Source organism: Miniopterus schreibersii (assembly GCF_964146895.1).
Source record: "Miniopterus schreibersii genome assembly, chromosome: 6".
NCBI classification, from domain to species: domain Eukaryota; kingdom Metazoa; phylum Chordata; class Mammalia; order Chiroptera; family Miniopteridae; genus Miniopterus; species Miniopterus schreibersii.
In genome coordinates, this window is record NC_138107.1 from 70084735 (window position 1) to 70097202 (window position 12468).

Sequence of the window (12468 nt, forward strand, 5' to 3'; positions counted from 1 at the left end):
ACAAAAAGGCACTTCAGAGTAGAAAATTTTGTTATTTATCCTTTGAAAAAAGTTAATATAAAAGGCATATGAAATGGAGATATCAGTATTAATTTTGCAATCTAATTCAAAATATGAAAATCCTGGATCTGTAGGAATCAAACATTTTGATAGGAGAGCAAAGAAGTGTGTGAATTTATTTTAAAGTAATCATCACAAGGTTACTCTAACTTAATATACATAGGTGTACAAAAATAGCTGCCAGATTACTCAATAAATGTTTTTTAATGTGTATTATGGATCCTGATACTGAAATGGAAACTTTCTCTACAAGAAAAAAATGGTCTCAAAGTTAATCTCTGCTCTTCTCTCTTAGAAGTCAAACATAATGCAGCTTTAATTGTAAATTAGACTATTTTAAAATCTAAAACAAGAAAAAGAACTGAGTTTAAACACTAAAAATGAAAATGCAACTTCCCTTTCTAGAGGCAAAATGATTTAGGCTTTTTAAAGTGATTTAAAAAAAATATTTTTACCAAAAGATGTATGTTAAGCCATATTTTATACATTTTCATATTTCTTTTAAAAAATATGTTATATGGCTTAATAGCCAGGCAGTTAGATGCCTTTCTAATGAACACAAGTACTAAGATACATGCTTTCCTTGCAGACTTTAGGCGTAATCAGTTTTTTTGCCATGAAAAAGGGATATGATTTCCTTAAATTTAGGGAAAAAATGCAAAATGGGGACAAATTTGGAAAAAAAACAAAACATAATGAATAGCATCCCCTCTTTTGCATGCTCTTTGCCAGCTTCAAACTTGTAAAGCTCCAATATAGCTGCACTTTCTTAAAGCATGCAAATAAAACAAACATCTATCCAAAACAGTAAGCATCAATGGTTGTTTCATATTTTTTCCAAAAACACAATGCCATGTTCACAGTTCAACCACATTACAGGTTTACAAAGAGCAATATTAACACCACCAGTTGAGACTACAGTACTTTTCCTCCAAATGTAATTATCATTATGAAGCAGAGCAAAGTGCAACAGACAACACTACAAACTATTTCTTAAACAGCATGCAAAACTACTGTGTACAGGGCTTGAAATTCACTAGTTCTGCCAACCACCAACAACCTAAGAAATGTGCCAGACAACACAAATTTAGAGTGAGATCATTCAAAGTATATAAGAGTCAGAAAAATTCGTGAAAAGAAGTAAAGCCATTATTTCCAGTAGGAATTTTTCATTAGTGATGGGAATTTGCTTGTAGTTTGGAAACTAACCAATCTGTTACCTATTCCTCCATCCATAATGGTCTTTCATCAATCTGCTTCAGGGAAAAAGAGCAAACTAAATAAAATTGGTTTTAGCATCTGAGTCATTTGGGAATTACCCTTTTTAACATCTGCTATTTTTTTTTTTTAAATCTGGATTTTTACCTACATATTTTAGGGGTGTAGTGATGGTCATACAGTTAATGATTTAAGAAGGAAAACAAAAATATTAAGATTTCGACAAAGAAATATATTTTGACAAAATAAGACGGAAATTTATAGTTAAAGCTGATGATTTTTCAATACATACCAAGACTCAAGATTACATCCAAATTTTCTGTAAAGAATTAAATCAGTTAGGGATCTCTATGGTGCCTAAATGCCCCGGTGTGTGAGGGTGGCAGAACATCTCTCAGGATTAACTCTATATTTTTCAAGTGTTTTTGGTTAAAGCCAAGCATATTTCTCATACCAAGTTTAAGGATAGCTTAAACATGTTTCTTTGTTTATTTGCCAATTTTAATAATACCAAAAAAGAAAATGATCTATGCTACTAATAACTACTTTAGAATAATAAGTTTTGCTTTAGTTTTTAATTACTAAAGTAAGTACTTTAAAATTAAGACCCTCCATCACATAGATTTTTTTTACAAAGTGGAACAAATGAAAATTTGCAAAGCGGTGAAATGATCTATAAATAAAGGTTAATTATCAGTCACTAGGCTGGATAATTATGTAAGCCAATGGGCACTATGTCCGTCAACGGTTACAACTTGCTTTCGGAAAGCTTTTATAAATTTAAGACTTCATTATATAAACATATAAGTTGAATTAGTTTACATCATCTCCATATGCATATTTAGTTAAAAATTCTTTTAACAATAAGAATCTAAATTCAGTATTTTAACAATTCAAATTCTGCATAATTGCTCAAACTATATTAACATTTAAAATTTTCCACTTTTATTAAAAAGTGGAAGCACTGACACAAACATTAACATTAACCTCCACCCATGCCCCTCTTTCCCATCATGACTTCAAATGGCAAATGATAAGGCTTTTTTCAGTCTTAGTAACCATATTAGGGTAAGTGGCCTCTAACACTTTCAGGTAATAGTTCTGATACTGCTTTTTTGGTGAAATTTTAACATATTGTACTTACGTGGACTTAATTTTAAATAATTATTTCAGTGCTAGAAAACAATTTTAAAGCAATATCTATTCAGTACCAGTTGGGAAAAAAATATCCCTTTGTATGTCATTTATTATATTCTCTGCCAAAAAGAACTGGGGAACTATGCCAGTTAATATCACTTTCAATGGTGCCTTTCAAAGATAAACAGTGATTAGTCTAGTACCTCACTGCCTCAGGGTAGCCAGAGTTCACACACCACCACACAAGAGCCTGAGGAATATGTTTCATAATGCTCTTATTCAATAGAAAGAACACAAACTCGTATAAACACACCAAACAGTATTCTTCTACTGTGAATACTCCACCCTGCTGGTCACAGAACTGGGCTATTTATGACATTCTAAATGTGACCAATTTTAAAATAAAATATAGCCCAATTCCTACTGGAAAATGCAATATGGACAGCTCTTAAAAGGTTTTAAGCTTTCATTAATTACTGCATTGCTAGAGAAAGGACAAGAAAGTACAGTGCAGGCTATAGTTTTGTAATGATATAAGAGGTGACAACTTGCTTATTTTTAATCATATGCTTCTTATACTGTGTGTTCTCATTTTCTTCTCTACTTTACAGGTGGTAAACATAACATAGCAAGTCAATTCAGCATATATCTTCCATCTACAAGTACACTCACTACAGAGTTTTCTACCAAAGCAACTAATGATGAATTGTAAATTTCTGACAATGTTTACACTTCAGTGGGACCAATAGTAATAATGTTCTGTCAGCATTTCCATTATAAACTTTATTTTTTATGGATTTATGTCTTAGTCATAAACTTTTTTTAGGTTGAAACTTGTTATTAAAATGATCAGATCAGAGATACTCTTCTCTGAGTTGTTTTGTCAATGTTGGGTTTGAGTAGAGCTGCCCCCCAAAAGAAAGAAGCAATGATAGCTAAGGCTATCTGGGAGAAGGTACTCGCAGCTCAAATGACGATAGGTACATTTATCCACCAAACTGTAAAAAAACTGAGGCAAGTCTGATTTAAAGTTCTTTGCAAAAATTTGTTTTTAAGACACAGCGTGAAGCGTTTTTTCAAAGGTGACTGAATACTTACCTCTAACTCAAGTGACAGTTGAGAATTAATGACTAGGTATTTAAGGTGTTACATTGACAGACTGTTTATATGAGGTAACTGTCAGCTACTATAGTGTGAAGCAGTTTCATTTTCACATGTACAAAGGCTTGTCCAAACAAGGAGGCTTGGTAAATTTTTCAGAAGGAGAAACTTAAAATAATAAAAGAGATACTGCTACTAGGGTGAGGTTTGGCATGCAAAGTTTCAACACTGAGCAAGTTTTATGGCCAAGCTATATGTCCTTAAAAATAGGGCTTTATAAATGGAAGCACTGGCACAACCTTCACTATAGTATTGCAAACAGTAACGCTATTTTATATAACCTAGACAAGAACGTCTTTTTAAAATAAAAAAGCTGGTCTATTTTAATATGTTGGGCTCAAAAATTTTTAACAAAAATAATTGGAACGGCTATTTTGCTTAAAATCTCCAAGGTGAAAAGTCCAGGAACAGACTTGGGACTGTAAGAGCTTGATTTATAAGTTTGGCCATAGTGTTCTTCTCCTGCCATAGGTGAGCATCAGCTGAGAGGAGCCCACTCTCGGAGGAGGACACCTCTGGCAAAGATTGACAAAGAAGGGTGTTTGTCAGGCAGGTGTGGGGTCACCTAAGAGTGTGACATTTCTTAGTCAAGCCCCATATTTCCAAAAAAAAAGCCTTCCCTGTATAAGGTTTACCACTCCAACTTTTAAAAGTAACATCTCTATTAAAGTGCTTTTTTTTTTTTCTCTTCTTTGTTTTGTTTTTAATTTGTTTTCTTTTTTAAGGCAAAGCAACATAAGTATTTTTATTGATGTTATTATTTATGTATGTTTTAAAAGTCTGGAAAGATAAAGGCCACCACAAATCTTTCCATCTCTAAAAATTACACCAGGCTAGCTTTAGCACTAAAGTATGAAGAAGAGTAAAATGGAGTGGGAAGGAAAAATAACCCATCGAAAAGTGACAGGCTTTATTGTGTGGCAGGTGTTGTCTCTTTGGTAAAAAGAAAAAAAAGAAAAAGAAAAAAATACCAAAAACCAAAACAAAAACAATCCACCAAAAACAACTCTCATATCCCAAGAAGAAATTCATTTTCGTGGCCTTGGTCTCAGCATGGTCCTGCCAATTTCAAGCCCCGACCATACATGTATTCTCTAAATGGAATCAGTGGCTACAAAGCGGCCAGCGTATCGTTAGTCACAATACAACAGTAAGGTTGTGAACATACCTGAGCAATGTTCAAGGTCTAGAGCATTGGAGGATGGGCAGGACAAGACAGGACAGAACAAAAATAAAGGAAGAAAAAAAGAAAAGACAAAACAGTGACTATGAGGCCAGCCTCAAGGAACCCAGAGTCAGCACAAACCCTCCCACATGTTAAACCACCAAAAACAAACATACACCAAAAAAAAAAAAAAGAAAAAAAAAGTCAGCAATGAGCCCACGCTGAAGATACTAAGGGTTATAAAAAAGGATACCCCAACAACAAAAGAAGTAAATTATGGTTAAGTCATGTGTAGGTTTCTCTGGCAAAAGGTATACTTGAAACTGGCCTTATAGAAAAAAAAGCAATGCAAAATAAATCAACTTTAATATCTCCTTTTTAATTTAAACATTCTTAAAGCAATATATATATATGATAGGAACAATACATAGGTTTAATAAATCATATATTTAAAAATGAAAATCACCAAATAGTTTTTAACTGTTTTGCTCAGTTAGCTATAGCAAAGAAAAGAGAAAGGAATAGTGCAGATTCTATGCAGAATTTACTAGGTTTCCAGCATAGTACAGTACCTGCTTATTTAAACCTAGCATATTGCAGACCATATCCCTGGAATAAGGCTGCTCCAATACATATCTCAACAAAGCAGTCTGTGGTTCAAACAGATCCTTTAAAGAAAATAAAAAACAATTATTGCTTCAAGATCATAGTAAATGTTAATTCAAATAATTTGAAATTGGGATCAAAAAAATCCTCTAAAGGCACTTGTTACCTGCACACAGTAGGCAGTATCTAGTGAGAAAAAAAATCATAGGATTTTAGTGCTTGCAGTTAATCTATTCCCACCTTTTATTTGATAAGTGATGACTGAGGCAAAGCGATTTGCCCAAAGTTATAGAGTATAAACTTAAAAATGACTTCAGCTAGCCTCATGAAAGTCTTAGGTATCACTGTCAGGAAAGGATTTTCTGCTCAGAATCTAATCAAAGAGAAATGGAGGCAGTTTCCAGTGACCTCATACAAGTGAAAACAAACACTATTTCCAAATTTGGAGAGTATAAATGACTTGATAGCACAGGGTTTAAAAGTGTAGGTTCTGGTATCACATTGCTTGAGTTCAAATTCTGATTCTACCACTTCCTAAACATGGGGCCTTAGGCAAGTTACTACCCACTTTGTGTCTCAGTTTCATCATCTGTATAATGGAGATATTAAGATGATAATTAAAAAAAATGATTTTACAAAGTAAAGTTTTTAGAACACTGCCCAGCACATAGTAAGCACACAATAAATTTATGTTTTCATTATTATTGCTATCATGATGACAGTAAATTCCATTTAGTTTACCACTTCTTCACATTCCAAAGTTTTCTGACTATATAGGTCTTGTAACATAGAAACTCACACTTGAGGCCTGTATGTCCATATTAACCATTGTCACCTCAATAAACTTAATTTTTAAAAAAAAGTTTCCTGACTAATATGCCAAGAGCTCAGACTGCCACCTTACTCTCACTATTCCACCCTCCTCACATTTGGAAAGTTTCCTAATTACTCTATATATCACTTTTGACATGAAACATTTACACCCAGCCCTCCCCATACCTGCTCTGTTATCACGCCAACCACCAGGATAACAAAATGCTAGATCAAATTTCATTATAGCTTTATGTCTTTACCTCATGTTTAATTTTATTAATATTTGTGGGTTTATTTTCCTTTGAGATTCTCTACTGCACTTTTGTCCCGTCCCCACTTTAAAACTCTAACAAACTGGAGGCTCACTCTGCAAATTTTAAGGACACTGCAAATTCATTCCTCCCTTTGTAAAGCAAGAATAAAAACAAGGAATCAATTTTAAAGTCAGTTTTCTCACTCCAAGTACTCTGCCAGAGGTGGACTGCTGGAGCCTAAATACCTGAAATATCACAAACCAGAGTACACTTGGATACGGAATGACACGTTAAACCATGCACTGTCTTTCATTAAATATTTACTTCTTCAGCCCTAGCTCAGTTGGTTAGAGCACTGTCCCGATACAACAAGGTTGAGGGTTTGATCCCTGTCCAGGGCACATACAAAAATCAACCAATGGATGCATAAATAAGTGGAACAACGAGCAGAAGTTTCTCTCTCTCTCTCTAAAAAAATCAATAAATAAAAATTTAAAAAATATTTATTTCTTCAATTTAGCATCACATATCTAATGCAGGATAAAGACTGTTAGGCCAAAAGTTCCTTTTTATTTAGCAACATACCTTATCATATGGCAAAAGGCCTTTCAAAGGAAAACGAAGAGTTGCAGGATCCAATTTCCATGAATTACAAATGGCACCTGAGTTATTTACAACTGGTAGAAGGCTGCAGCGGCCTGTATTACAAAATATGTTTTTAAGTAAATGCGAACATAACAATGCCTGGTCTTTCATTACACTACAAATAGTTAATAAATATCTACACTGAACCAGACGCTGGTTTTAAAAATGTTTTAATTAGATAAAAATTTGGAAATTTTCTTTATTTTTAGTCCAGATGGTTGGAGACCAATTTGTAAGGTTGTGAACATACTGTGGATCTGAAGGCATCTCCGAAGTCCAATACCAATTTGTACAGGCCTTCCAAACTCAAAAATGTTGCATTTGTCCAAATATCTAGGACAGAAGTCAGCCAACTCTAATCCATGGGTCAATTCCAGCTTGCTACCTATTTCTGCCAAATTTTATTGGATCACTGCTGCTTTTGCACTACCATGGCAGAATAGAGTAGCTGCAACAGACCGAATAGCCTACAAAACCTAAAATATTTACTGTATCACCATTTATTGAAAAAGTTTGCAGACCTCTCTAGTTTAGGGTCAACATGATTAACTTCTACCATGACGTTCCTAGAGGCCTTAGTTGTAGCATATGACTGCCAGCACATATATCTAACTGCCTGATGAACATTGCCACTTGGATGGCCTGTGGGTATGTGAAGCTCAACTTAATTTAATGAGTTAAACTGAACTCATCACCATCCTTCTCAAACCTGCATCACTTCTGTAATTCATTAAATGATATCAATATCCACTCAGTTACAAAAGCTAGAAGCCTGAGAATTATCTGTCTAGTGTTTATTTAGTTTATTTTTGTATTTCAGTGTGCAGAAGAGCACCCAGCTTGTAGGAAGTGCTATTGGCTAAATAATGGTCTATATTCCCAGACAGTTCTGAGGCCACCATGATTACTAGAAATAATTCAGGAATATATATGGGCACTGCAAACACTGCCAAATCATGTTTTTTTTTAAAAGAAAATTCTGAGAATCTAATAAAACATGAAAAAATGGAAAATAAAATAAAATGAAATAGAGAGCAAAGGTGTGAACTGGAATGGGCTGAAAGAGCCTGACAGCATTGTGTATTGTGTCCACAGAGGAACAGGTCTATAAAGATTTCCATCTGCTTAGATTCCACGGTGCTTTACTAGCTCTATTCGAAGTTCCCTTTAATCACCAGGATGGTTTTATCTGAAGCTTAGACCCAGTCCTGACATTTGCTTTTCCCTCCCTTCATTCCGCACACAAAGTACCTGAAAACAAGTTAAAGACTATTATTAAGCTCCTAGAGAGTTACTAAAAACACAAGCCACCAAAACATGTGTAAGAGACTGTCAACTTTGTTCTATAGTCAGGTCATTAAAAATCACACACTATTTAGTATTTTAAATTATAATCCTACCACAAATGGAGTTTATCCTTGCTGTGGGCCTGAAGGTATCCACAAAGTCTGATACCAGGTTTCCAAGTAACTAAAAACAAAACAAAAAACAAGAATAAAAATAAAATCAAGACTGCTCTGAATATCATGTACATAAAATGAGATAATGTGTAAAGATTTAGTATAAAGCCTAGCACATTAAAATTATTCAAAGGTTAGTTCTCTTTTTCTTCCTTCCAAACAATTACTTACCAATACCACAATATCCCTAGCTATATGATGAAGCAATGTATATTTTAATCACATGGTATATAAACTGTTTCAACAGAACAGCAGAGCAATGAAAGAAATAGAAAATAATGATAAAAAATGCATAATATCTAAGGTTAAAAGTGACCATTTTAAAAATAAGCACAAAAAATAAGATTAACAAAACGATTTTTTATAAAAATTGCTATTAAAAAATTTTGGAAATATCAAATTTACCCAGTGTGGAAGTTTCCCCTCAGGATATAGTTTTCTGATCTCTGTGACTGCAAAATAGGCTGGTAACAAACAGGCATTTCTTTCCAAGATGTATGCTATAACCTGAGAAAAATAAAAGGGCAATGTTATTCTTGACTAGTCTCATAGATAAGCCCTTTAAATGTAACAACAACAAATACATTAACAAGTAGAAATATTATTTCAGTAATTTATTTGGCTTAAACTCTAGGACAAAGGAATTCACTTATATGTGAAGAATCTCTAAAAATGAATATTAATAAACAATGGAACGATTGCTGATGGTTAGTAACATTAAAAATACTTTAAATATTGGTAGACTCCAAGAGGAGAGCAAAAGACCAAAGCAACAATTCTTGCAACATTAGTTACAAAGCACAAAGATCTTTTAAGTGGTCCACAGGCTGACATCTTGTAATGGCCAAAAGTACTTTACTATCTATATTGTTGTTTTTACAATTAAAACCCACGTAATTAATCAAAATATTAAAAAGTAAAATAGCATCTTTAAAACTAAAAGTGATTTTTGGGTATGCTCCTAAGAGGCATGAATCTCCTAACTCTAAGGGTCCCCAAGGGACTTCCAACCAGGGGAGCAATGAGCAGCCCCCTCCCACACCTGCCTCCAAAGGACCCCTTTTCTCTGACTTTCCAGTGAGCCAAAACAGCCCCACCTAGGCTCATTTTTTTCCTATAACATTTTTAGGAGCCAAAGCACCCACTACTAGGCTCTGTTCTGTTGCTTCCTCTATCCTAAGCCCTTCTTTGTTTCACTATCCCCAGAATTAATAAACATTCTCTCTCTCTCTCAAAAAAAGTGATTTTTGTAGAAGTAAACAAATGGAACATTCCACAAATTACTATAAGTTTTAAAAGCACAGAACTATATAAAACTATTTTTTTGAGGTTAAGATCAATGCATTGCAGACATGTTTAAATTACCTCTCTCGCTGTTAGTAGCTGCTGTACAACAGCTGAGCTCACTGTATTGGGAATTGTCAAGATTTTCTCCAAAATCACTTTTAAGAGATCTCGAACACCCTGATATAAGAAAAAAATCCATAGGTTAACTATGTAATGTCCCCTCTGCTAGTTAAAATATCTAAAGGTTTCAAGATTATACACTCAGAAAAAAAGTTCCCTTCAAAGTCACACCTCCAATTCTTCTGAATCAGAGCTAATATTCAAATCCCTAACATTAACCCAAGAGATGAGTTATGTTCCAAAACAGAATTCTAAACAATGCCTTGTCATATGAATGAACCAAGAAAGTCACTAATAAATAAAAATTTAACTTTCCACACTTTGCTAAGAGTTTCTATAGTTATGAAGGTCAGAAAAGCTTGATTTCGGCTTACAGACAAATATATTTGAATAGAACCTGAAAATATGGACAAAAATATTAAACTTTTCTGGCAGATGACCCTTTTTGCTCACTCCCTTTGGCATATTCTAACTTTTGTTTCCATTCTCATCCATCACATACCGTAATCCTTCAAATTTATCCAACAAGACTAGTTTGTTAATCATTCATCTCCTTATATCTATAACAAGTTACATTATTTCAGAGCAGAATCTGATATACAGAGAAGAAATTTCATTCAATATGCATTTGTTGAGTATAAACTAGGTGATGAATCTTGTAAAAAAGATAGAGAAAACATATAAATGAGAAAAATTAGAAAAAATTATAAAGCACCATGTAAATAAAAAGATAAAAACTGCGTATTAACATGCTAAGGAAACTGAAGTAAAGAAAAAAATAATCAGAAAAAGCTTCTTAGAAAAATATTGTATTAAGTCATAAATCAAATACGTAATTATCAATTAAGTCATTTTAGAGAAAATACAGGCATAAAGCACAGGGTCAGGTATTGGCAATTCTTTCAAAAAGAAAAATAACAAAAGCAGCTTGAATGAAGCAGAATGTCTTTTGCAGCTATTGAAATACTGAGCTGTATTACGAGACTAATTAGAGAGTATACGCTGCTGTTTTTGGTCAAGTTCAGAGTGTCAAAGATACTAGTTAAGAAAGGACACATGGGCAAGGAAGGTCAAGGTAGAGGTGAAGCAGGGCTTGCTCCCTTCATCAGCTGATGCCTACATCTCTTCTCAGTTCCACACACCCCTCCGCTGTGCTTTCACTTGAAAGGGGCCCCAACATCATAAGATCTGTGGCATGAAAAAACCCAAAGTCTGCTTGGCAACTTGCCAACTCATCATAAAAACATACTAGCCACCTGCATTTTTATTTTGGGAAGAGAGGAAACTGTAGGAAACATTAATTTTAAAGCCTTTTAGGAAATAAACAACACAAAATAGATTTTGTAAATGCTTCATTTCTCCCATGTGAAATTAAGATGCATACAACTGAAAAATTAATTCAGTCTGAAAGAGATCACTTTTTATAATTAGCAAAAAATACCTTGTAATCCACTCCACCAATTATTTTCCGAACCAGTTTAAATGTTAGGGCCCAAAGCTGTGTTCTTTCCCATTCAAGAGTATCAGAGTTTATCAGGGATTCACAAACCATCCTAGAAAAAAAAAAAACCCATTCCAATTATAAGACAGAATTTTGGAAGTTCTCTAATAGCCAAGGTCTGTATACTCTGGATATTATATTTGTCATAGTATTTTTCATAAAAGTACATTATCATTCAAGCACATTTAAAAAAAAAGTATAGTATTTTACATATTTTACTTCTCTGAAAGAATAAACACAAAGTAGAACTAAATATTACTCATTATACTTTTACTAGAAAGAAATCTAGCTAAAGATAGATGGTTAAATGTTTACCATCTATCCGCTTGTGGCATATTGTATTTTCCCTAGATGGCTACAGTAAGATTTTTCATCCTCATGCTCGCCTGAAATGTGACACTGATATTCCTCCCATGAAGAGCTTGGAGGTGATTCTACATTCTCCTCCCTTAAATCTGGACAGGCCCAAGGCCATGGCAAAAGGGACGCTGCACGACTTCCAAAGCAAGACGATACAGCTTCTGCCAAGCCCTCTTCTGAATGCTTGCTCTTGGAGTCCCCCACGCTTTGAGAAAGTCCGGTCACATAGAGAGGGCATGTGCAGGTTCTGGCCAACAGCCCCAATCGAGGTCTCAGATGATAGACCGGCATCAGCCACCTGACATACGAATGGGGAACCTCTGTTATGACTCCAGTCCTAGCTACTTACTGTCTGACTGTAATCACGAGACCCTGAGAAAAAACTGCCTAATAACCCCAGTCAACCACCATTAACCATGAGTTTTAATAATAAAATGATTATTGTTTTAGGGTATGAAGTGTTGAGGTGAAGCAAAAGTTAACTAGAAAAAGGTAATCAAAGTGAGTAATTTTAGCCCCTGGGCTGAAAGGCAAAGCCAGCCTGTTTTAGAGCCTGTAAATATACAATTCTAAGAATACGGTACCCTAGCCCTGGCCAGTTAGCTCAGTTGGTTAGAGCATCATCGCACTATGCCAAGGTTGTGGGTTGGATCACTGGTCAGGGAACATACAAGAATCAAC

The 12468-nt window shown here is 34.4% G+C and overlaps 1 protein-coding gene across 3 annotated transcripts in view; it reads right to left on the reverse strand.

Moving 5' to 3' along the window:
- MED23 (mediator complex subunit 23) overlaps positions 1-12468 on the reverse strand; it is a 40832-nt gene that overhangs the window by 24702 nt on the left and 3662 nt on the right. For 2 of the 3 annotated variants that reach the window (XM_081139993.1, XM_081139995.1), the window contains 7 exons: positions 11368-11479; positions 9885-9983; positions 8925-9026; positions 8460-8529; positions 7000-7112; positions 5314-5409; positions 4745-4762 (listed from right to left, as the gene is read on the reverse strand). In XM_081139993.1, coding sequence (XP_080996119.1) covers positions 4745-4762; positions 5314-5409; positions 7000-7112; positions 8460-8529; positions 8925-9026; positions 9885-9983; positions 11368-11479 — 610 coding nt within the window. The remainder of the gene's footprint in view (positions 1-4744; positions 4763-5313; positions 5410-6999; positions 7113-8459; positions 8530-8924; positions 9027-9884; positions 9984-11367; positions 11480-12468) is intronic. The other variant, XM_081139994.1, reaches the window with a different exon arrangement.